Raw genomic sequence first — 21,988 nt, forward strand, 5'->3', positions numbered from 1 at the left:
GTAAAAAAAAAAAAAAAAAAAAAAAATTATTAAAAAAGAAAAATAAATTTACATACGTTGCATAATTTTTTAAAATACCACCTCTACAACTAATTTTTTGTAAAGTTTCTTGAGCAACAGAGAAAAGTGTATCATAATCATCAGCTTCATTTTCATTAAAATCTAAATAAACAATTTCTTTATTTTTCTTTGGTAATTTGAAATCTAAAATTTCAGATTTTTCACGACGTAATAGGATTGGATTAATAACTTTCTTTAATAGTTCTAAATTCTTTGGACGATCAATTAATTTTCTCCAAGTTTTTAAATCTTGAGCTATTGGATAACAATTTAAAAAATGTAATGATGGATAAATGTCATCTAAATAATTTGAAATGGGTGTACCTGATAAACACCATTTATGAATTGCATCTAAATTTTGTAACCCTTTAAAGATTAATGTTTTGATTTTACAAACTTGCGACTCATCAATGATAACTCTCCACCAATGAATTGTGAGTAGTGCAGGCAATGGAATGGACCCATCATTGCCATTGGCATTGTTAGTGTATGCACTTTGCATATCCTCTTCATATTTCTTGAATTCAATACCAAAAGTATTATGTGTAGTGATTACAATATCCATAAGATTCAAATCGACACCTGATAGTTTTTTCTTACGATTAGCACCATGATATTCAAAAATTTCCAATTTATTGAAATAGTCTGGTTTTAAATGCTTCTTTATTTCCGATTTCCATTGGCTGACCAATGATGGCGGACATATTATTAATGTTGCTTTTGGTTTTGGTACAGACTTTTGAAAACTACGTAACTGTTGATTTCTATTCCTTAATTGGTCTTTGATTTCATCGTATGCTTCTTTTTGTTGTCTATGTGTTGAAAAAACTGGATGATTTGACATAATTAATGCTATAGACATAACGGTTTTACCAAGACCCATTTCATCACAAAGCAAACCACCAGCTATCTTATGTTTACTCTTTGGTGGTGTTAAACTGATCTTATCACAAATGCAATTGTAATAGAATTCCACACTTGCAGCTTCACCGACTATTGGTGAAGTTTTATAAAGCCTCCAATACTCTTCAACCGACATATTATAAGTTATAAATGGTTTTTGTTCACGACCAAGCATCCACCACAATCCTTCCTTTTGATGATGTTTCAATTGACTCTTTAGTGAATCTGGTGCCTCAGTTGTTAATAATGCTTTCTTTACAAATAAATCTCTTGGATTAATTTCATTTTTATTTCCACCACCATTACCACTATTACCATCGCCATTTAAAATATTTGGAAATTGTGAAGGACCAAGGAGTAAACAATCTAATAATTTTCTACAAACTTTAATATATTGACTATCGATGAAATCACTTTCATCAATTACATTTGGTGTAGTTCTATCGACTCTATCAATGATTTGACCCTCATGTGAATAATAAATATCTACCAATGAATAACCTTGAATTCTACCTTGAGTATAACTTGTCAATATTGCAGTTCCACCCAATCTAATATAGTTCTTTCTAATTAATGGTAATATTAATGCATTTAAATCAACACTTGGAAATCCCAAAAACCCATAAAACTCTTTACTCTCTTGTGAATAGCATGTGAATGGTAATCTATTTTCAGTCTTTGGTAAAAATGATTTTGGTAATTTTTCAGGTTCATATCTAAAATATAATTTCTCTCCATTAATAATATTTTTACATTTCGTATCAATCAATAATGGACATTGATCAATTGATTTCAATAATAATAACCATTCTTTTGAATCTCCTTGATTATTATAATTTGTTACTAATCTTTTATTAATATCTTTAAACCAATCTTTATCATCATCATTATCAATTTCAATTGATTCATTATTATTATTATTATTATTATTATTATTATTATTATTATTATTATTATTATTATTATTATTATTATTATTATTATTATTATTATTATTATTATTAGTTGTTGTTGTTGTAGTTGTTGTGGTTGAATTTGATCTTGATGGTGTTCTAAAATCAATTAATCTTTTACTATCTAAATCATCTAATGATCTATCAATTAATCTTTTAATTGACTCTTCACTATCATCATCATTATCATTATTATGATTGTTGTTGTTGTTGTTGTTGTTGTTGTTAAGTGAGGTTGAGGTGGTAGTGGTGGTGGTGGTAGTTGTTGTTGTAGTTTTTTTTGAAGTTGTATAATCAAATCCTTTAAATAATGAATCCATAATAGTTGGTTTAAGTAAATCATCCAAATCATCATCAGATGATTCTAACTCTACAATTTGTTGTTTTTTAACTTTCTTTGTTGATGATGATACTGGTGATACTGATTTTGATAATGGTGATTTACTCTTTAATTGAGGTGATTGTTTTGTTTTTGTTGGTGTTATTTTAGTTGGTTTTATTGGTGTGGTAGTATTACCGTTGTTGTTGTTGTTATTGTTGTTGTTGTTGTTGTTGTTGTTGTTGTTGTTGTTGTTGTTGTTGTTGTTGTTGTTGTTGTTGTTGTTGTTGTTGTTGTTGTTGTTGTTATCGTCATCTAAATCTATTACTATTTCATTTTTATTACCACTATTACCACCAACCATATCATCATTATCATCTAATACAATTGATGAATTAAAATCAACACCTTTTTGTGATTGTTTTTTAGTTGGTGTATTTTTTATTATATCATCAATAACACCACCACCACCACCACCACTACCAATTTCTTTAAAATCATCTTCGTCATCTGCTTCTTTTTCTAAAAGTGCTTCATCTTCATCACCATCTTCTACTAGTTCCTCTTGATCCTCTTCTTCTAATTCTTCTTCATATTCATCTTCATCACTATTATCTGATATTTTATTTAAATCTTCAATTTCATTTAAATCATCTAAATCATCATTATTATTATTATCACTATCATTTTCTAAATCTATAAATTCATCATCTTCATTACCAATCTCGGGATCAGTATTTAAAAATGATATATCTCTTTTAATTTGTTTATTATTTCTTTCCAAGTAATCTTTTGCCATAGCTAATGCTTTTAAAAAACTACCACCACTACGATTTCTAAATGAAGCTTTCAATGTTGATGGTATTTGTGTATTATCCAATCCCATAACTTCATTCATTTTTTTACCCCATTCATAATCATTTAAATGTTTTGTTCTAATTTCAAGTTCATTTCTAATTACTAACCTTGGTTTGATTGGTTTAACTGTTGTTTCTTCTGTTTTTGATGCTATCACTTTTATATTTAATATTGAATTTGATTTTGTTGGTGATATTAATGATGATGATGAATTTGTAATTGAATAATCAACCTCTTGTGTAGGCTGGTCCTCTTCCTCTTGGTCAATATTGATCTCTTTTTTTTCATTTATTATTATACATTCTTCTTCTTTTGATTTTTTATTTTTTACTTTTTTATTGTTTTTCTTTTTAATTTCTTTTTTTGGTTGGTAATCTTCATTATCTGTAGAATCTACTGATATTACATTTGATATTGGTGGTGTTGTTGTTGTTGAGGTTGTTGTGGAATTGGTGGAAGTGATTGAAGTTGAAGTTGATGGTGTATCTTTTTTTTCAGATTCTATTTCATTAGTTGAATCATTTAATCCTGTTTTTGTGGGTTTTAATTCTGATACTTCTTCATTGATTTTAATTGTATTACTACTACTATTGATATCACTTTTATCTTCTTTTTTTATTTTTTTTACAGTTTTTTTTTTATTGTCGTTTAAAAGTGTCTCTAAATTAATGTCTAATGGTTTACTTCTTCTTGAAGAATTTCCAATATTTTCATATGTTCTTTTATATACATTTTCTTGAGGGTTTTTAGATTTTATTGGTTCATCTACTTTTTCTACTTCATCTTTAACTTTTTCAATAATATTATTATCCACCATGCCTTTTTTTTTCTTTTTCTTTAAAACATGTATGCAGTTAAAAATTTATAGAAATAAATAAAACTTGTGGATGGCTTTTTTTTATTTTTTTTTTTTTTATTTTTTTTTTTTTTAAGTTATTCCAAATTTTTAAAGGGGAAAAAAAAAAAAAAAAAAAAAAAAATAAATAAATTAAAAATTTTTGATTTTTTCCCAAAATTAAAAGATTTCTTAGTGTTTTTAAAAATATCCAAACAATTAAATTTTTGATTAATTTGTGAATTTCTCAAAAATTAATTTTATTTATTTTTATTTATTTTTTATCTTGTTTGGGGTTTCATAAAAAAAAAAAAAAATAAAACAAAAAAAAAAAAAAAAAAAAAAATAAAAATAAAAATAAAAATAAAAAAAAAAAAAAAAATAAATATAAAAAAAAAATAACAAATAAATAAAAACAAATATCATACCTTAAAATTAATTTTTAATCATAAAGAATCAAAATATTACCAGTGTAACTATATTATTTTTTAACGCCACAAATCTCACAATTAATTTTCAAATAATTTTTTTTTTTTTTTTGTTTTTTTTTTTTTTTTTTTTTTGTTTTTTTTTTTCAGAAAGTGACATTCGGAATGACAAAAAAAAGCGTCACTTTTATTTTACATAATTTTATTATAAGACCGAAAACAAAATAATAATATAACCATTGCATTTAATATAACCATTATTACCATTATCATATGGATATAGACTATAAAATATAACCACCCGTTACCTTTAATATATAACCTCATTAATCATTTTTAAGGTAATTAAACAAAGATCTTTAGAATTTTATAATAATTCTTAAATACGTCATAAAAAATGAAATAATCTATTTTTAAAATATAAAATGATATTATGGTTAGATAGTTATAAAACATTTTTCAAAATAAAAAATAAATAAAAAAAAAAAAACTAAACATTTTTTTTTTTAAAAAAACTATTTAAACATTGTTTTAAAAAATCATTTTAAATATTAATATTCATAAATCAAAAAAAACAAACAAAACAAAACAAAACAAACCAAAAAAAAAAAAAAAAACCAAAACAAAAAAATGAAGATTTTAATAACTTTATTATTAATATCATTTTTTATTAATTTTATTAAATCAGAATCAAAAATTTTAAAAAATTACGTTGAAAAAAAAGATAGTCATTATAAATGGAGTTTAAATGAAACATATGAAACAAATTTTAATTCAAAAATTTATATTCTTGAATTAACTTCTCAACAATGGATGAAGGATCATAGTGATAATAGTATTTGGAAACATTGGTTAACTATTTGTGTACCAAATGATTATTTGAATAAAAATAATAATAATGTTGGTCATATGCATATTACAGATGGTATAAATCAAAATTGGGCAACACCAACATTACAATCTCTAAATAAATTTAGTATGGATATTTGCAACCAAACATCAGCAATCACTTCAACTCTATATCAAGTCCCAAATCAATTCATTACATTTGAAAATGACGGTATCCCAAGACAAGAAGATGACATAGTTGCATACACTTGGCGTAAGTATATAGATACTCAAGATTCAAATTGGGTTAGTTTATTACCACAAACCAAAGCTGCTACCTCTGCAATGACTGCAATTCAAGAATTTGGAAAACAGAAATCATTCTACACGATTGAAAAATTCGTTGTTTCAGGTGCAAGTAAAAGAGGTTGGACCACTTATGGTATCGCAATGGTTGGTGATAAAAGATTAGCCGCTGCTATTCCAATGGTAATTGGTGTACCAAATTTAGTAAAAGGTATTAAAGAACAGTTCACCAGTTATGGCAATTGGTCATGGGCTCTTGATTCTTACCAAAATCAAGGTATTCCATCATTTTTCGATACAAAATATTTCAAAGTTGTCACAGATATTGTTGATCCTCTAAATTATTTAGATGTTATGAAAAGTATACCAAAATTTATTATTCTCACAGTTCATGATGAATTCTTTTTACCGTAAGTTTTTTTTAAATATATATTTTTTTATTATTATTATTAAAATAACTTTAAGTTATTAATACCATTTTTTTTTTTTTTTTTTTTTTTTTTTCAAAAGTGATTCAACTAAATACTTTTTTAATCAAATTAAAGGTGAAAAAAGATTAGGTATTTATCAAACTAATCATGGAGTTTCAAATTTTCAAGGTGTTTCAACTGAAGTTTCGAAATATTTTAAATTAATATCAAATAATCAAGTACGTCCTGAATTATCATGGAATATCGTTTACTCAAGTGATAACAATTCTGCTACAATTAATATGAAAGTTGTTAAAGGTGGTACACCAAGTAAAGTAGTTGCATATTCAGTGGATACATTATCAAAAACCAAAAGAGATTTTAGAATGTTTACCTGCTTCTCTGATACTTGTTATCAAAATTACACAGGATTATGGAAAACTTATCCAATCGATTTAACAAATGATAATTCTTATTCATTCAGTTTATCAAGACCAGCTAATGGTGGATGGACTGCATTTTATTTTGAAGTAGAATTTGAAAATGCCAATGGTGATAATATCGCTCATATCAATACTGAATTGGCAATCGTACCAAATCAATATCCATTCTCACCATGTACTAAAGAAATTTGTGCTTCAGGCGTACCAGAATGGGTTCCTAATTCTTCAAGTATTTTATCAATCAACTCTATTTTAATTTTATTAATTTCATTATTTAAATTTTTACTATTTTAAAATTTTAAAATAATAATAATAGTAATAATAATAACAATAAAATAAAAATCAATTTTATTTTTTATAAACAAATACAGTGTATCTTTTTTTCATTCATTTATTTATTTATTTATTTATTTATTTATTTATTTATTTATTTATTTATATATTTTTTTTTTTTTTATATATTTATTTATTTAATACAATATCCGGGAATTTCCTAAAAATTTATTAAAACAATTGTTGATAAACCCCAAATGCTGAAACATTTTCAATAATTGATTGTTCTAAAAAAAATAAAAAAATAATAAATAAAAAACAAGTACCTTAGTATTTTGAATATTAAATAATCAAATAATTGCTAGTGTAATTATATTATTTTATAATCCAATAAATCTCGCCAATAGCTTTGTCTTTTTTTTTGGTATTTTGAAGTAGAATTTGAAAATGCTAATGGTGATAATATCGCTCATATCAATACCGAATTGGCAATCGTACCCAATCAAAATCCATTCACACCATGTACTAAAGAAATTTGTGCTTCAGGCGTACCAGAATGGATTCATAATTCTTTAAGTATTTTATCAATTTATTCTATTTTAATTTTATTAATTTCATTATTTAAATTTTTACTATTTTAAAATTTTAACACTAATAATAAATAAAAATCGATTTTATTATTTTTTATAAACAAAGACAGTATATCTTTTTATTTATTTATTTATATTTGATATTGGTGATCCAAAAAAAAAAAAAACAATTTAAAGCAATCACAAAAAAAAAAAAAAAAAAAGTATGAAACTGATTGTTGTGTTTTTTTTTTTTTTTTAAAAAAAAAAAAGATTGTATCTTCCTTTAAAGATTTCTATATTTCTTTATTTTTATTTATTTATGTTATTTACAAAAACATTTAAATATGATTTTATATAAATTAATTTAAACCATATCTGTATGTAGTATCGCTATTGGTTTGTATTTGGTATTACAGTTATAATACTATAATTTATTATTCATCACTTTCCTCATCACTTTCTTCATCTTGACTATCATCAACTTCAATTTCAGCTTCATTTGAAAATAATGACCAATTTACTTTTGTTTCCCCACCTTGTTGTTGTTCATTTTTATTCTCATTTTCCTTTTCAACATCCTCTTCCTCCTCCTCCTCCTCCTCCTGTTTCTCTTCATTTTGATTTGTTTTTTCTTTTTTAATTGGTTTCTTTGTTGCATATGGATTTTCACCTACAACCATAGATGTTGCATCAAATGGTTTTAATGAATTTGATTCTTGAGTTTTTAATAATTCCATTTCTTTAAATATATAAAATTAATAGAAAAGTTAGTATACTAATTATAAATTATTATATATATATATATATTTATTTTAAATAATTATTAATACAATACGAGCAGATAATAAATTTAAAGATTTCTTTGCATCATCTTCAATTGATTGTCTAATTTGTAAACATTTAGTTTTATGAGTTGGCCAATGTTCAACTTGACATTCTCTACGACAATAGGATACAGAATTACAAGCTGAACATAATGAGAGTTTTGGTGGTTCACTTGCTGTTTTATCTGGTTTACATTTTGAATTACTGCATTTTGCTGTTAATGCCAAAGTTGGGTCTGAACTCTCACCTCTTTGTCTTAATAATAACTCTTGTTGAGATTTGAAAAGAGTTGGTGCTTCTGCTTGTGGTTTCTTTCCTGGATTGGAAATTTTACAATTCAATTTATTTGCTGCATTATTATTTGAATCTTTACGAATACCTAATTTAGCTTTCTTGGTTTTACCTCTTTTGGTTGTATATACTGATGCCATTTATTATTAATGCACTGTAAAAGTAATTTATTTGTTTATTAATATAATTTTATTTTTTATTTTTAATTCGTATAAACAGATCTGTTTTTGAGTTAAAATAAATATTTTAAAAAATAAATAAAAAAAAAAAAAAAATAAATAAAAAAAAAAATAAAAATTTAAAAAAAATAAAAATTAAAAAAAATAAAAATTTAATTTCGTTCATTCGTTCGTTTTTTTTTTTTTTTTTTTTTTTTTTTTTTTTTACTAAAGTAAAAATACATTTTATTGTAATATATCTTATTTAAATTGAAAAGAAAAAAAAACAAAAAATAAAAAACAAAAAAAAATAATAATATATTGGTTTTAAATTCTTTTAAAATTTTTGATTAAAAAAAAAAAAAAAAAAAAAAAAAAAAAAAAAAAAAAATTATTTTCCAATTATTTTTTAAGAACAAGCATCTCAAAAAAAAAAAAAAGTTCACTCGACTTCTCCCCTTTATTATTTTATTAAATTTCACACTTTCCAATTTTTTTTGTTTAAGAACAAGCATCTCAAAAAAAAAAAAAAAATAAACTTTTTTCTCTTAAGCATTTTTGTTTTTTTTTTTTTATTATTCAAAATCAATTTAAAATTATAAAAATGAAAGATGATTTATTCTTTTCAGTATATAGAGATATTAATATTAATAAATTAATATGGGGATTTGTTCAATCAGAATATAAAACATTAAATGATAAATTTAATTACTATGAAATTATAGACGCAAATTTAATGGCAAGAAAGAAATGTTATCATGGATTATTAAGATATAAAGTAAAAAATGGTGATTTATTATCATTCAATATTGATGGTAGATTATCATTTAATGATATTTTTAATAATTTTAAAGATAGTAGTAGTAGTAGTTGTAGTAGTAGTAATAATAATAATGAAGAAACAAAAGAAGAAATGGAAGAGAAAGATGAAAAACAAAGTGAAAATTATAAATTTTATTTAAATTTGTTTGAAAATTATTCAAATTATTTTTTAACAGATATAAATGAAATATTAAGTTCAATAATTAAATGTAGTTGTATTATTGCATTCAAGGTTTTAGTTAATGAGTATGATTTAGAAGGTGATTGTAAACATTTAAAATCATTATATTTACAATCAATTAAAGAAGGTTCAACTGAAATTTCAGACTATTTTTTAAAAAATTTTAAATTGGAATTGAATGAAAATGATTATAAATCAATTTGGAATTTTTTATTAACCAACAACAGTGGTAGTAGTGACAGTAGTAGTAGTATTAGTAGTAATAATAGTAAATCAATGATTAATAAATCAATTCAGTATTTATCAAAATTAAATCAACTACCAACTCCAAATTTAATTCAATCAGTTCAACATATTATTGATTTTAATATTATTGATTCGAAATTTAATATAACATTTCAATTCTTATTAGATACATGCTATTCAATTTCTACATTATCAACTGCAACAACAACAAATTTATTAAAAGATAATTTTAAATTTAATGAATTTGTTGGATTACAAAATAAAGAGATAGTGATATTAAGTAAAATTGAATTGGATGAAATTTCAAAAGTTTTAAAAGAAAGGGAATTATTATTGAAATCACCAATTAATTATGAAAGTGAAATTGAAGAAGAGAATGAAATTTTTAGAAAATTAGTTGGTATGTCAATAATATTTACATCATCATCAAATGAAAATTCAATTATTAATTTACTATTTTATAATGTAAAGTATGATAATTTACATTTATCATTGATTGAATGTGGTAGTAGTGGTAGTGGTGGTGGTGGTAGTGATAGTATTAAAATCAATGAATATTATCCAATTAATAATGATTATACTATATCCAAAATAATTGATTGTGGTGATCATTTTTTTAATCAAATTTCAACAAGATTCTTTAAAACTAAATTATTATCAATGTTTAATAAAAACTCAATTAAATATCAATCAATTAAAGATAGTTTTATAAATTCAATAATTGAATATCAAAAACAAAAACAAAAACAACAACAACAAAACATTGATCCATCAAATCTTTTAAATTTATTAGAATTGGTAATTAAATCAAATGACTACATATTCATTAATGATTTCATTAATAAATTAGACCAAAATGAAATTAATTTACCTGATTTACCTTCAAATTATTATAGATTTATTGATGTTTCATCATTACCACCAGTATCTTCAAATATTCCCTCGTCTTCTTCTTCTTCTTCCTCCTCCTCCTCCTCCTGTTCTTTTAATAATGAAGAACCAATTAAAATATTTGATATTATTTATAAAAGATTTAAATCAAATTTCAATTTAAATTATTTTTTAAGAATACCATATATTAAAGATGTTGAAACATTTAATAATCAACAACAGCAACAACAACAACAACAAGTTGTTGATAATAGATATTCAGTATTGTTGTATCATTTAAAGAATAGTTATAAAAGTGATTATTATCAATACATTAATAATCAATTTCAAATGGATAAAGAGTTTTTATATTGTGATTTCATCTTTGATAATTATGATGATTTTAGTTCACATTTAGAAACAATTTGGAATTCAGAGAATAGTTATTATAATATTGAACAACAACAACAACAAATTACAAATAATACAAAAGATTGTAAATTTAAATTAAAAAATTTCATTACTTTATTTGAAAAAATTATTTTACCAAGCATTAAAAATAATAATAATAATAACAATAATAGCATATTCAAATTCACACCATTAGGATGTAAATTTTCACTTGAATGGATTTTAAAAAATCATCCAAAACTAATTGAAAATCAATCATTGGTAATTGATAATAATTTATATGGATATTATTATTATTGTAGAGGTTTTGAAACATTAAAAAATCAATTTATTAATAATAACAATAATAATAATCAAAAATCAATAATTTCAAAATTATTATTATCAAATCCATTAGAATTAATTATTAAACGTTGTGATTTACCTTGTTTAGAATTTATACTTGAAAATTTGAATAATAATAATAATAATAATAATAATAATAATAATAATAATAATAATAATAATAATAATAATAATAATAATAGTAATAATAATCAAATTCAACAACATGATATTGAAAGAATAATGTTATTAATTTCAAGATTTAATCGTGTTGATGTTTTATCATTTATTTTCACTTATTTCCCAAAATTATTAAATCAAGAAACAAAAACATATTTATTCACTCAATCAGTTTTAAATTTTGGTTCACTCGATACTATAGAATATTTATTTCAAATCATTGGTTTTAGACCCAATCCATCCTCATTTAATCATTTACATCCTAAGGGTGAATTTAGAATACCACTCACTTATTATGAATTACTTTATAATAACTGTTGGTAATTGATTTTGTAAAAATAAAATAAAAATAAAAATAAAAGTAGAAATAAAAAAAAAAAAGTAAAAGTAATTTAAATATTTGTTTTAAAAAAAAAAAAAAAAAAAAAAAAAAAAACCTATTATTATTAATGGAAAATCTATTTTTATTTTATTAAATCATTTTGGGTTAATTATTGTTCAATTTTGATATATTCCGTTATGAAAATATCAAAACAATACAAAAAAATCGCACAAATTTTCAACCCAATCAAAATCGTTCCAAACACTGGGACATAAATATAAAAAAGAAATTGACCCTTTTATTATTTTAATTTTTTTTTTTTTTATTTTTTTGATTTTTATTTTTTTGTTTAAAAACAGTTTTTGCGAAGTGAACAAACAAAAAAGATTCATTTTCAAAAAAAAAAAAAAAAAAATGGCACAAAAATATCTTATTTCAATTATTTTTAAATTTATTTTAAAATAAAAAATATCTTCCATTATTGAAAAATACGCCTCCATGAGAGTATTTTTTTTATTTTTTATTATTTTTTTTTAACATTATTCGTTTTTGTGCAGAAATGACGAAAAGAGTGACATTCATTCTATTTTTATATTTATTTTTTAGTTTTACAAGTTAGTTTTATTTTTAACTTCTGTCAAAAAAAAAAAAAAAAAAAAAAAAAAAAAATATTAATCCACCATTTTTTTTTTTTTTTTTTTTTTTCACTTTTTTTTTTTTTTTTTTTAAAGAATTTACTTTTAGTTTAAATATTATCAGTTCATCAATTTCAAAAAAAGAAGTAAATTTATTTGGAAATCAATTAAATTATGCAGCAATTGAAATAGAATTTGATAGTGATATATTCAAGTATGACTCATTAGGATGTCCAAATTTTAATTGTACATCAGTAGTTGGCCAAGATGAAATTGATTGTACTTGTGATTATACAGATGTTAATGATTGTCCAAAACAAATTGATTCATCATGTCCACCATGTCCATTATTTGATAAATTTGATAATGATATAGAATTATGTAAAAACAATATTGATCCAACAGTTATTTGGACTACAGTAGTGAAAGATAAAGAATATATCTTTACATCAGATAAATCCATTCAGTTAAGATATAAAGCAGATTCAAAGATATGTGAGCAAATTATGATACAAAATCATCAAATTAAAGGATTTTATAAATTATCAATGGGTTATTCACCAACATATTTCTCACAAAGGGATATGATTCTTAGTAATCCTTTAGTTTATGGTGTAATGAATATGTGTCCATCTGATAATATCTCTTACTTACAGGGTAAAGATTTTAATCAAGGTTGGACACAAGATACATTCTATTTCACACTTCAACCATTTAAAATTGGTAAACCATTTTCAATGTCATTCAAATTAACCTCAAAACCAGTACCACCAATTTTAACGACAACAATGACAAAATGTGAAAATATTACTAATACTCATCAATGTTTAAATGATGGTGAAATGGTTGAAAGAGATGAAGAACAACCTCAAACATACCATTATTATACATTTAAAGCGTTGAAGAGTGCAATATACACAATTAGATGTCCAACATTATATGAAACAGTTGGTATTTTAGCTGATGATGTTAATTCATTCCCAGTTTATTCATCGATAATACCTGCGAAATGGGCAAGTGTTGATAGTTTTGAAAATAATATTGTGGTTTATTTAGAAAAGGATAGTGTGATCTATATTGGTGTATACATTTCTTGGCCATCATTTTATACATTATCAATTACATCTCAAGCTTATTATTCACCAGTTAATATTTCAAGTTTACCTCCAATGGCTGCAATTTTTGCTCAAACTAAATCAAGTAGAATAAAGAATTCAATAACTCAAATCGCTTGTGAATCATGGTCTCAATGCTTTTTATATACAATTGGTGCGCCATACCTAAATAATGATCCAATATCACCTTTACCACCACCTTATTTAACTTATTTTATTCAAGATTCATTACCATCCTTCTTTGATTTAGATTATGATGATACCTTATTAAATCCAATGAAATCAAAAACTTTTCAAGCTGCTTTCTTATTATCTTATAAAATTGGTTCTGCAACAACTTCAACTTTAATTGATTTTAATTTAGCTTTAAATTCACAAATTGAATTTTTATCAACATTTTTTGATAAAAATGGAATTGTAAGTTTTTTTTTTTTTTTCCTCAAGATTTATACTAATTATTATTTTTTAAAAAAAGGCAATTTCAAATATTGTATCATATAAAGAAAAAGAATTAGAATGTAATTATAAAGATTTTAATGAAATTTTAAATGAAATTAATAGAATTGAAAATTTATTATATAATGTTACAGATTTAATGGAAATGAATAATTTAAGATATCAATTGGATACATTAACAATTAGAAATAGTTATGTTGGATGTTCACATCAAGCAATTAAATTTTTAGAAAAGAAAACAGTTTTAAAGAATGTAACAGGTACCTATTGTAATTATCAAACAACTGATCCAGAATTTGAAACTGATCCATGTTGTAGTTTAGTAATGAGATATAAACAATGTTGTAATCCAATTACAATGCAAATTGAAACGGTTGAATATGTTGGTATTGAATCAACTGATGTAAAAGATCAATGTTCCAATCCATTATGTACAGAGAGTGTTATCGATCAATATTACAATACATTGGATTCAACACAAAATGAATGTACAATTGAAAATCAAGCATTAGATAAAATTAAAATCAATATAATTTCAACACTTCGTCAATGTCAATCAGATTTAAATATTTTATCATCATCGAATGTAGATTGTACATTAGATAAAGATTGTTTAGAATTTAGTGGTTCAAAAAGTACTTGTGATTTATATTCAAGAAAATGTATACCAGATATTGAATATTTAGATAACCTTTACTTAAATTGTATTTTTAGTCAATTAGATAAAGGTATAATTTTTAAACTTTTAAAGAAACCTTTTATATTGGATAATCAAGATTCATTAATTCAAGAGATTTACAATCATTATCAAAAAGATGATTGTATAAATCAAGGTCCATTTCCAAACCAAGATAGACAAAGATTTAAATATTATTCAAATTCACAAGAAGATCGTTATTATGAATCACCACTTTGTTTAGATGATTCATGTCCATTGGTTCATGATTTAAATTATGATGATATTTATGGTGATTTTAAAAGATTTTACAATTTAAATCAAGATACTATTGGTTATTGTGATCTATTAGGTTTTTGTAATTCAGATTCATCATGTATAGGTATTAATGGTGATCCAACTCTTTCAATTTGTATTGATGATTGTAATGTAGATTTTTGTGGATTTTGTTCAAACAGTACCAATTCACTTTGTTATAATTTCAATATAAATGATCAAACAACATGTGAATCATTAGGTCATTGTATGTTACCAAATGGTGATTATCAACAAACCACTCTAGAGAGTGAATGTCAACAATTAGGAGTTTGTTCAGTTCCTTGTGGTTATAGTTGTCAAGGTTTTATTGGTTGTGCAATTACAAATGTTATTAATGAAACTCAATGTTTAACAATTAATTCAACCACTTGGGATAACACATTCAATTTATGTTATGATAATACTGTTTTAACAGTTGCACAATGTATTGGTGACCAATCAACAAACAATAATAATTATCAATGGGTTAATTGTACATCAAATTCAATCGATAAATGTATTGGACCAAATACACCATTATTGTATGGTATTTGTTATTTAACAACAATTGAATGTAAATCAAAACAAGAATGTGAACAAGCAGGACAATGTTCAGATATGTATTATTTTTCACCTGAAAATACTAAAGGTTATCCATTGGGTTTAGGTAAATGTGTAAGACCTCATAATTTATATAGAAGTATGGTTTCATGTTTTTATTCAAATAATATATTTGAAACTGAACAAGACTCACCAATGGGATGTTTCAATTATTTACCAAATGTATTCACAAGAAATGATTGTGAAGCATTAGGTGATGGTTATCAATGGTGGTCAGCAGCTCAAAGTGAATCAGAATGTTTATCAACTTTTGGTTGTAGTGTAATTCCAAGTGATAATTCAAAAATGTTACCATATAATAGATTATTTAATGAAATGGATTATGAAACTTGTGTAGGTTGTTATGAATCAACTAATGAATGGACCAATAAGTTCACCTATAAACATGGTGAATGGAAGAGTGGAATTTTCACACCAAAAGGTGTATGGATGCAAAGTAAATGGATTTCAACAGCAACTAGAACCACGTCATTAGATTATGAAAGAATCTATAATGATCTAATGACTAGTGCAAATTCTCAAATGTCAGATTTATTACGTTCTGAATATTTTTGTAGAATGTTTCGTACTAAAAATAATTTAAATTCAATTTCATGTAGTTGTTCAGGTGATGGCGATAGTTCATGTTTTAAAGAAACTTCATTACTTTTAGGTGAAACACAACCATGTCATTCAAAATCAACTTCTTTCCATTTTAGCTATGGTCAGGTTTTATTTTCAAATGATTCAGTCCCTCAAGGTTGTGGTAATTGTTTAGTATCACAATATTCAAGACAACTATTTACCTCAGTTGAAAAACAATTATTCCCTTCAAATTTCGTATCTTATCCAAAGCCTGAAGATTTTGGTATTATAAATTCAAAAGGTGCTATAATTGGTACGATTCTAGGTGATGGTATAGTAATAGAATCACAAGGTGTTATTAAATATAATGTTTGTTTAGCATTCACTTTAAATAAAGATTCAGAAAAATATCCAGTTTTAGATTTTGCAAGTTTAGATGAACAAACTAAAAAATTGTATCCTAAAGGTTTAGATCAAGGTTATATTGTGAAATTGGAAGATGGTGAAGATGATTTATTATGTTTTGAAATTTTAAGTGTAAAACAAAAAGAAACATTATTCCCAATTAATCATATCAATGGCAATTGGGCTGAGGAAAATAAATCTTACTTTGATAAATCAACACAAGGTTTATTATACACACTTGCAGCACTCTTTTTATTGGTTTCAATTTATGGTTTTTATCAATTGGTTATCATTTCCATCATTAGATTCAAAGGAATTATCACAAGGTTTGAATTGGTACACCTTTTACTATTAATGATTTTTATTTTCGTATCTGTGAGAATGGTTTATTTCTTCCTTTTACCAAAAGGTTATCTAGCAGATTCTTCAATTGCAGATTATATATTGGTGGTTTTACCAACTTTCTTTTTCTTTAGTTGCTTTACAATCATTATTGTACTTTGGTATGCAATTGTATTTTTAGTATTAAAAAATAATAGTAGGGCAAGTGATTTAACTAAAAGAGTTAATTATATATTAATAATGGTAAATATTATTATTTATCTTTTATTAATTTCAATTGTAATTGTTTTTCAATATACAAAAGATAGATATAATAATAATTGTGGTAATAGAATTATAATTGTAAGTTTTTTATTTTTTAAAAAAAAGATATATATATAAAGGTATATTTATTAATTTTTTTATTTTTATTTTTTATTTTTTTTTATTTTTAGGATGTTAAAACTTCAACAAGTCAAAAAGCAGTTTCAATTGTTTATGCAGTTGTTCAAGCTACAATTAGTCTTGTAATTGGATCAGCATTTATTTATTTAGGTAGTAGCTTATATAGTTCAATGAGTAAAGCCATTTCAAATAGTAACAATGCAAGAGCTGTCAAGAAAGCAAAGAAAATCTTTTTATTAACTACAATCTCTGGTACTGGTTTTATATTACATTGTATTTTTATTATTATTTTAGTTTCTATAAAGAATCCAAGTGTTATTTTTAGTTTTATTGGTTTAATAATAACTGAAATCATACCATCTGTTACTATTTTATATTGTTATGACCAAAGAGTTGGCTTACACTTGGATAGATCTTTAAATACAAAAACATCATCAGCAACTTCATCCTCTTCTTCAAATAAATTAAGCAAATTAACTTCAACTGAGAAAACTTTTAGTGAAAATTTATCCTCAGAATAAAAACTATATAGGAAATAATTAATAAATAAATTCATTCATTCACACTAGACCAGTGGCCGCTACTACATTTTTGATCAGAATTTTAAAAAAAACGTTTTTTTTTTTTTTTTTTTTTTTTTGTAAAAAACAAATAATCTAAAAGGTTTTAAATTTTTTTAATAAAGATTTTGATTAAATAATTATTAATTATTGAAATTTCATTTAAAAATTAAACTTTTTTTTTTTTAAAAAAAAAAAGGTTTAAAAATTAATTAACTTTAAGATAAAAAAAATTAATCAAAGATATTTTACTTTCTAAGGTAAAAAAAAAAAACTGAAAATGAAATTAAGTTTGGGAAATTTACAAATTTTTTTTTTTTTTTTTTGGGCGATAAGATTTTTTAAAATTAAAAAACATTACCATAACCTTTTTTTTTAGTTTCAAAAAAGAAAAAAACTGACAATGGTGAAGGGGTCTATTAACACTAAAAAATCCACAACCTTTAGATACAGGTGTTTGTAATTTTGTTATTTTTTGTTATTTTTTAGAATTTTTTTTTTTTTTTTTTTCCTTATTTAAATTAATTTTATAAAACATTAATTTTATACTTTTAATAATTAATTATCAATAAAAAAATAATAATAATTTAAATAAAAAAAATGGAAGAATCAACTGATGTTGTTGTAAACAATAATGAATTTCATAATTTATCATTCTCTGAAAAGGAATTGGTGATGAATAAAAAGTTTATGGAAATAAAGGAAGAATGTCAAGTTACTCAAAGTGAAATTGATGCCGTAACCAAAGCTTCTAAACCAGTACCAGCTAGTGCTTTCTTAAACTTTTTTGGTACCTTTTTATCAAATGTTATTGGAAATATACCAGTTGTTGGTCCACTTGCAGGAGCTATGTTTAGTACTATTTGGGGTGAAGTATTCACAAGAAATGATGGTGCACCAGGTATGCCACCTCTACCAAGATTCTTAACTGCTGATGAATTCCATGCTTATATGGCTGAGTTTAGAAGAGATATGGAAAGATTAATCAATCAAAGAATTGATGAATTAATTATTGCCACTAGTAATTCATTACTTTTGGATCTTAAGTTTGCATGTGATAGATGGCATGAAGTTATTGCATGGTATGAACAAGATGTTGGTCAAGGTAGACATAAATCCAGTATTCCACAAGATAGAATACCAGTTTATCTTAAGAAGCCATTACCACCAGGATCTGAACAATTCCGTTCTTGGGAATTGAATGCAATCAGAGAAGAGATTGTCAATCGTCATGGTCGTTGTATTGTAGAGATGAATCGTTGTATGAACTATTTCACTACAGTCGGTGGCGGTATTGAAAATAGACAATTGATGGCAGGTCATGTTATTCAAACTTGTTGCTTTTATATTATGATCCAAAGGGATGTCTACTTTAAAGGTTCAGATTGGGGTTTCTTTAGACAACAAATCAATATTATTCCATCGGAAATCTCTATATTCATTGATAGAGCATTCAATAGTTTTTCTGCTATTGCAATGCCAAATTTCAGAACTGGTACATTCTTAAACGTAATTAATACACCAGAATTGTACAATATCTATTCAACATTCGCATATCTCGATTTGGTTAGGTTCCCAGTGACTGGAATGAAATTAGATATTAACCCACATGATCATGTCTTAACCATTCCACATCAATACAGTGATAATAGAATTAGAATCGTTGTAAATCAACATGGTGCATCAAAAGAACTTCCAGTGAGTCCAATACTTCCAAGGGGTTTATTATTAGAAGGTGTTTACAATTGTGATAATTGGAGTTCCCTCGGTTACAGTTATACCGTTAGAAGACCAACTAGATCGTTCACAAGAGTAACCATTAGAGTTGCACATACTGGTAGTGCATACGCTCCATTCATGAGAATATTCGTCAATGGTCTACAATTAAATCATACAACCTCCCAATTGAAAGATATGAATTTCTATAATGGTTCCTCGCAATCAGTTTATTTGTCTGCTACCTTTGCCTTTAATGGTCCAACCTTTGAATTCAATTTTAGATTCGATGGAAGAATGCAAAATGAATTTTCAAATCACTCAATCATTGAATTTGAATAAAATGAAATAAATTTTTAAAAAAACTCTTTAATTAATTATAATAAAAATTTATTAATATTTACATCTTAACAATCAATAAAATTGATTAATTTATTAAATAAATAAATAATTATTATTATTTCATTTTTTAATTATTTATTATTTATTATTTATTATTTATTTATTATTTATTATTTATTATTTATTATTTATTATTTATTATTTATTATTTATTATTTATTTAATTAATTATAATTATAATTAAAATTGATTACTAAATTTTTTCTTTTTTTTTATTTTATTTTTATATTATCTTTATTTCTAAAAAATATAAGATTGTTTTTTTTTTTCAAATGAATATCTTTTTGTTGCGTCATTTTCAAAACAAACCAAAAAATCATTACTATTAAAGCTTTCAATGTAACCAGTATACCAAAATGGATTCTTTTGACCTTTTGGAAAAACTGATGCAATAACTTTTAAACCTACTTGTATATTATTTGCTGTGAGTTCAACATCTCTTCGTAGTTTGAGTCTCTCCTCTCCTAATTTATGAAAACCTGGATAACCAGTGTACTCTACTAAATATTTTTCAGATCTTGGGTCATATTCTATAATTTTAGCAGCAAACCATGCTAAATATCCATCGGATAATTTATCGATTTCTTGAGCATCAACTATATTTCTATATGAAAACATTGGTTTCTTTTCAACAGGTTTTGCTTTTATTTTTATATGTTGATTATAAAGATCAACTCTTGGTTTAATTTGTCTTTGTGATCTTGTTGTTATAATTGCTAATTGCATTTGTGATTCTCTTGTTGGTTGTTCTTCCTCCTCTTGTTTTTTTTTAACTGATTCTGATCTTTTCGTTTCTCTTTGTCTCTTTTTAGTGCTATTGATTGGTTTTTGTTGTTCAAACTCCTCCTCTTCAATTTCACTATCTGTATCATTATTAAAATTGCTTGAATGTAAAACTAATTCTTTTGATCCTTTTCTTCTTTTATTATTATTATTATTATTATTATTATTATTATTATTATTATTATTATTATTATTATTATTATTATTTTCATTATCATTATCATTATCATTATTTTTAGTATTACTTTTGTTGTTGCTATTATTCAAAACACTACCAACACTACCAAGTGTACCTCTACGAGTACGAATATTAATATTGCTATTTAGATTATTATTATCATTTTCATTATTATCATTATTGTTATTATTAATTTGTGCATTCTTATTTCTTCTAACTACAGTATTTTTACCATTCCTATTGGTACTATTTGATTTGGTATTGTCGTTGTTATTGTTTTTGTTAGTAGCATTCCTTCTAGTTTGATGTTTTTTATTTGAATAATCTTGATCACTCGAATCACTATTACTTGGAATTCCCCTATCACATTCATTATCACTTTCATTTTCACTTTCACTTTGTTTACTTTCATTTTTATCCATATTGGTGGTATTAGATTTTGTTTTAACTTTAGTATTTTCTCCATTATCGTAATTCTTTTGATTGTTTTTTTTCTCCAAATCATTATCTAATTCTTCACCACTATTTGCAATATCATAATCGCTTTCTTCATCACTTATATTATAAATTTGTTCTTGTTCTTTTTGTCCTTGCCTTTTATTTTCAATGTGACTTTCATATATTTTAATAATTTTTTGAAGTTTATCAATTGAAGTTTTAAATACATCTATATCATCTTCGTTGGCGTTGGATGGATCAGAAATGTTACTGATCTTTTCATATAATTTTTTAAATAATGTTTCATACATCTTTTTCAATTTTATGAATGTATATATATTGTTTTTTTTTTTTTGAATGTATAGTTTTATGACATAAAATTATTATTAATGTTGATGATATTGTTATATTATTGTATTGTTTTCAGTGCTATTTTTTTTTGTTTTGATTTATATATGGATATTTTAATAGCACAAAATTCTATTGCTTATATTGATATTCATTAATAAAATGTTTTTAATGATTTTCATAAAAAAAATAATTGAGAAAAAAAAAAAAAAAAATAAAAATAAAAATAAAAAAAAAAAAAAAAAAAAAA

General features: G+C 23.8%; 6 protein-coding genes across 6 annotated transcripts in view; 3 read left to right on the forward strand and 3 right to left on the reverse strand.

Moving 5' to 3' along the window:
* DDB_G0282115 (SNF2-related domain-containing protein) overlaps positions 1 to 3,910 on the reverse strand; it is a gene marked incomplete at both ends in the record, with an annotated part of 5,000 nt that extends 1,090 nt beyond the window's left edge. Inside the window, one exon of the mRNA XM_635269.1 lies at positions 57 to 3,910. Within this exon, the coding sequence (XP_640361.1) occupies positions 57 to 3,910 (3,854 nt within the window). The remainder of the gene's footprint in view (positions 1 to 56) is intronic.
* A 1,076-nt stretch (positions 3,911 to 4,986) lies between these two features.
* On the forward strand, positions 4,987 to 6,637 carry DDB_G0282135 (PhoPQ-activated pathogenicity-related protein; the record flags this gene model as incomplete). Its single annotated transcript, XM_635270.1, has 2 exons — positions 4,987 to 5,900; positions 6,001 to 6,637. The coding sequence occupies 2 exons, from the start codon at positions 4,987 to 4,989 to the stop codon at positions 6,635 to 6,637; spliced, it is 1,551 nt and encodes a 516-aa protein (XP_640362.1).
* A 985-nt stretch (positions 6,638 to 7,622) lies between these two features.
* Positions 7,623 to 8,444, reverse strand: DDB_G0282117 (hypothetical protein; the record flags this gene model as incomplete). Its single annotated transcript, XM_635271.1, has 2 exons — positions 7,623 to 7,927; positions 8,024 to 8,444. 2 exons carry the CDS (start codon positions 8,442 to 8,444, stop codon positions 7,623 to 7,625), a joined length of 726 nt encoding a protein of 241 aa, XP_640363.1.
* Positions 8,445 to 9,066: 622 nt separating this feature from the next.
* DDB_G0282119 (hypothetical protein) lies at positions 9,067 to 17,834 on the forward strand (the record flags this gene model as incomplete). Its single annotated transcript, XM_635272.1, has 4 exons — positions 9,067 to 11,816; positions 12,563 to 13,985; positions 14,044 to 17,271; positions 17,364 to 17,834. The coding sequence occupies 4 exons, from the start codon at positions 9,067 to 9,069 to the stop codon at positions 17,832 to 17,834; spliced, it is 7,872 nt and encodes a 2,623-aa protein (XP_640364.1).
* Positions 17,835 to 18,473: 639 nt separating this feature from the next.
* DDB_G0282121 (hypothetical protein) lies at positions 18,474 to 19,931 on the forward strand (the record flags this gene model as incomplete). Its single annotated transcript, XM_635273.1, has 1 exon — positions 18,474 to 19,931. One exon carries the CDS (start codon positions 18,474 to 18,476, stop codon positions 19,929 to 19,931), a length of 1,458 nt encoding a protein of 485 aa, XP_640365.1.
* A 300-nt stretch (positions 19,932 to 20,231) lies between these two features.
* On the reverse strand, positions 20,232 to 21,701 carry DDB_G0282123 (hypothetical protein; the record flags this gene model as incomplete). Its single annotated transcript, XM_635274.1, has 1 exon — positions 20,232 to 21,701. One exon carries the CDS (start codon positions 21,699 to 21,701, stop codon positions 20,232 to 20,234), a length of 1,470 nt encoding a protein of 489 aa, XP_640366.1.
* Between the last annotated feature and the right edge of the window lie 287 nt (positions 21,702 to 21,988).

Source organism: Dictyostelium discoideum (assembly GCF_000004695.1).
Source record: "Dictyostelium discoideum AX4 chromosome 3 chromosome, whole genome shotgun sequence".
NCBI classification, from domain to species: Eukaryota; Evosea; class Eumycetozoa; order Dictyosteliales; family Dictyosteliaceae; genus Dictyostelium; species Dictyostelium discoideum.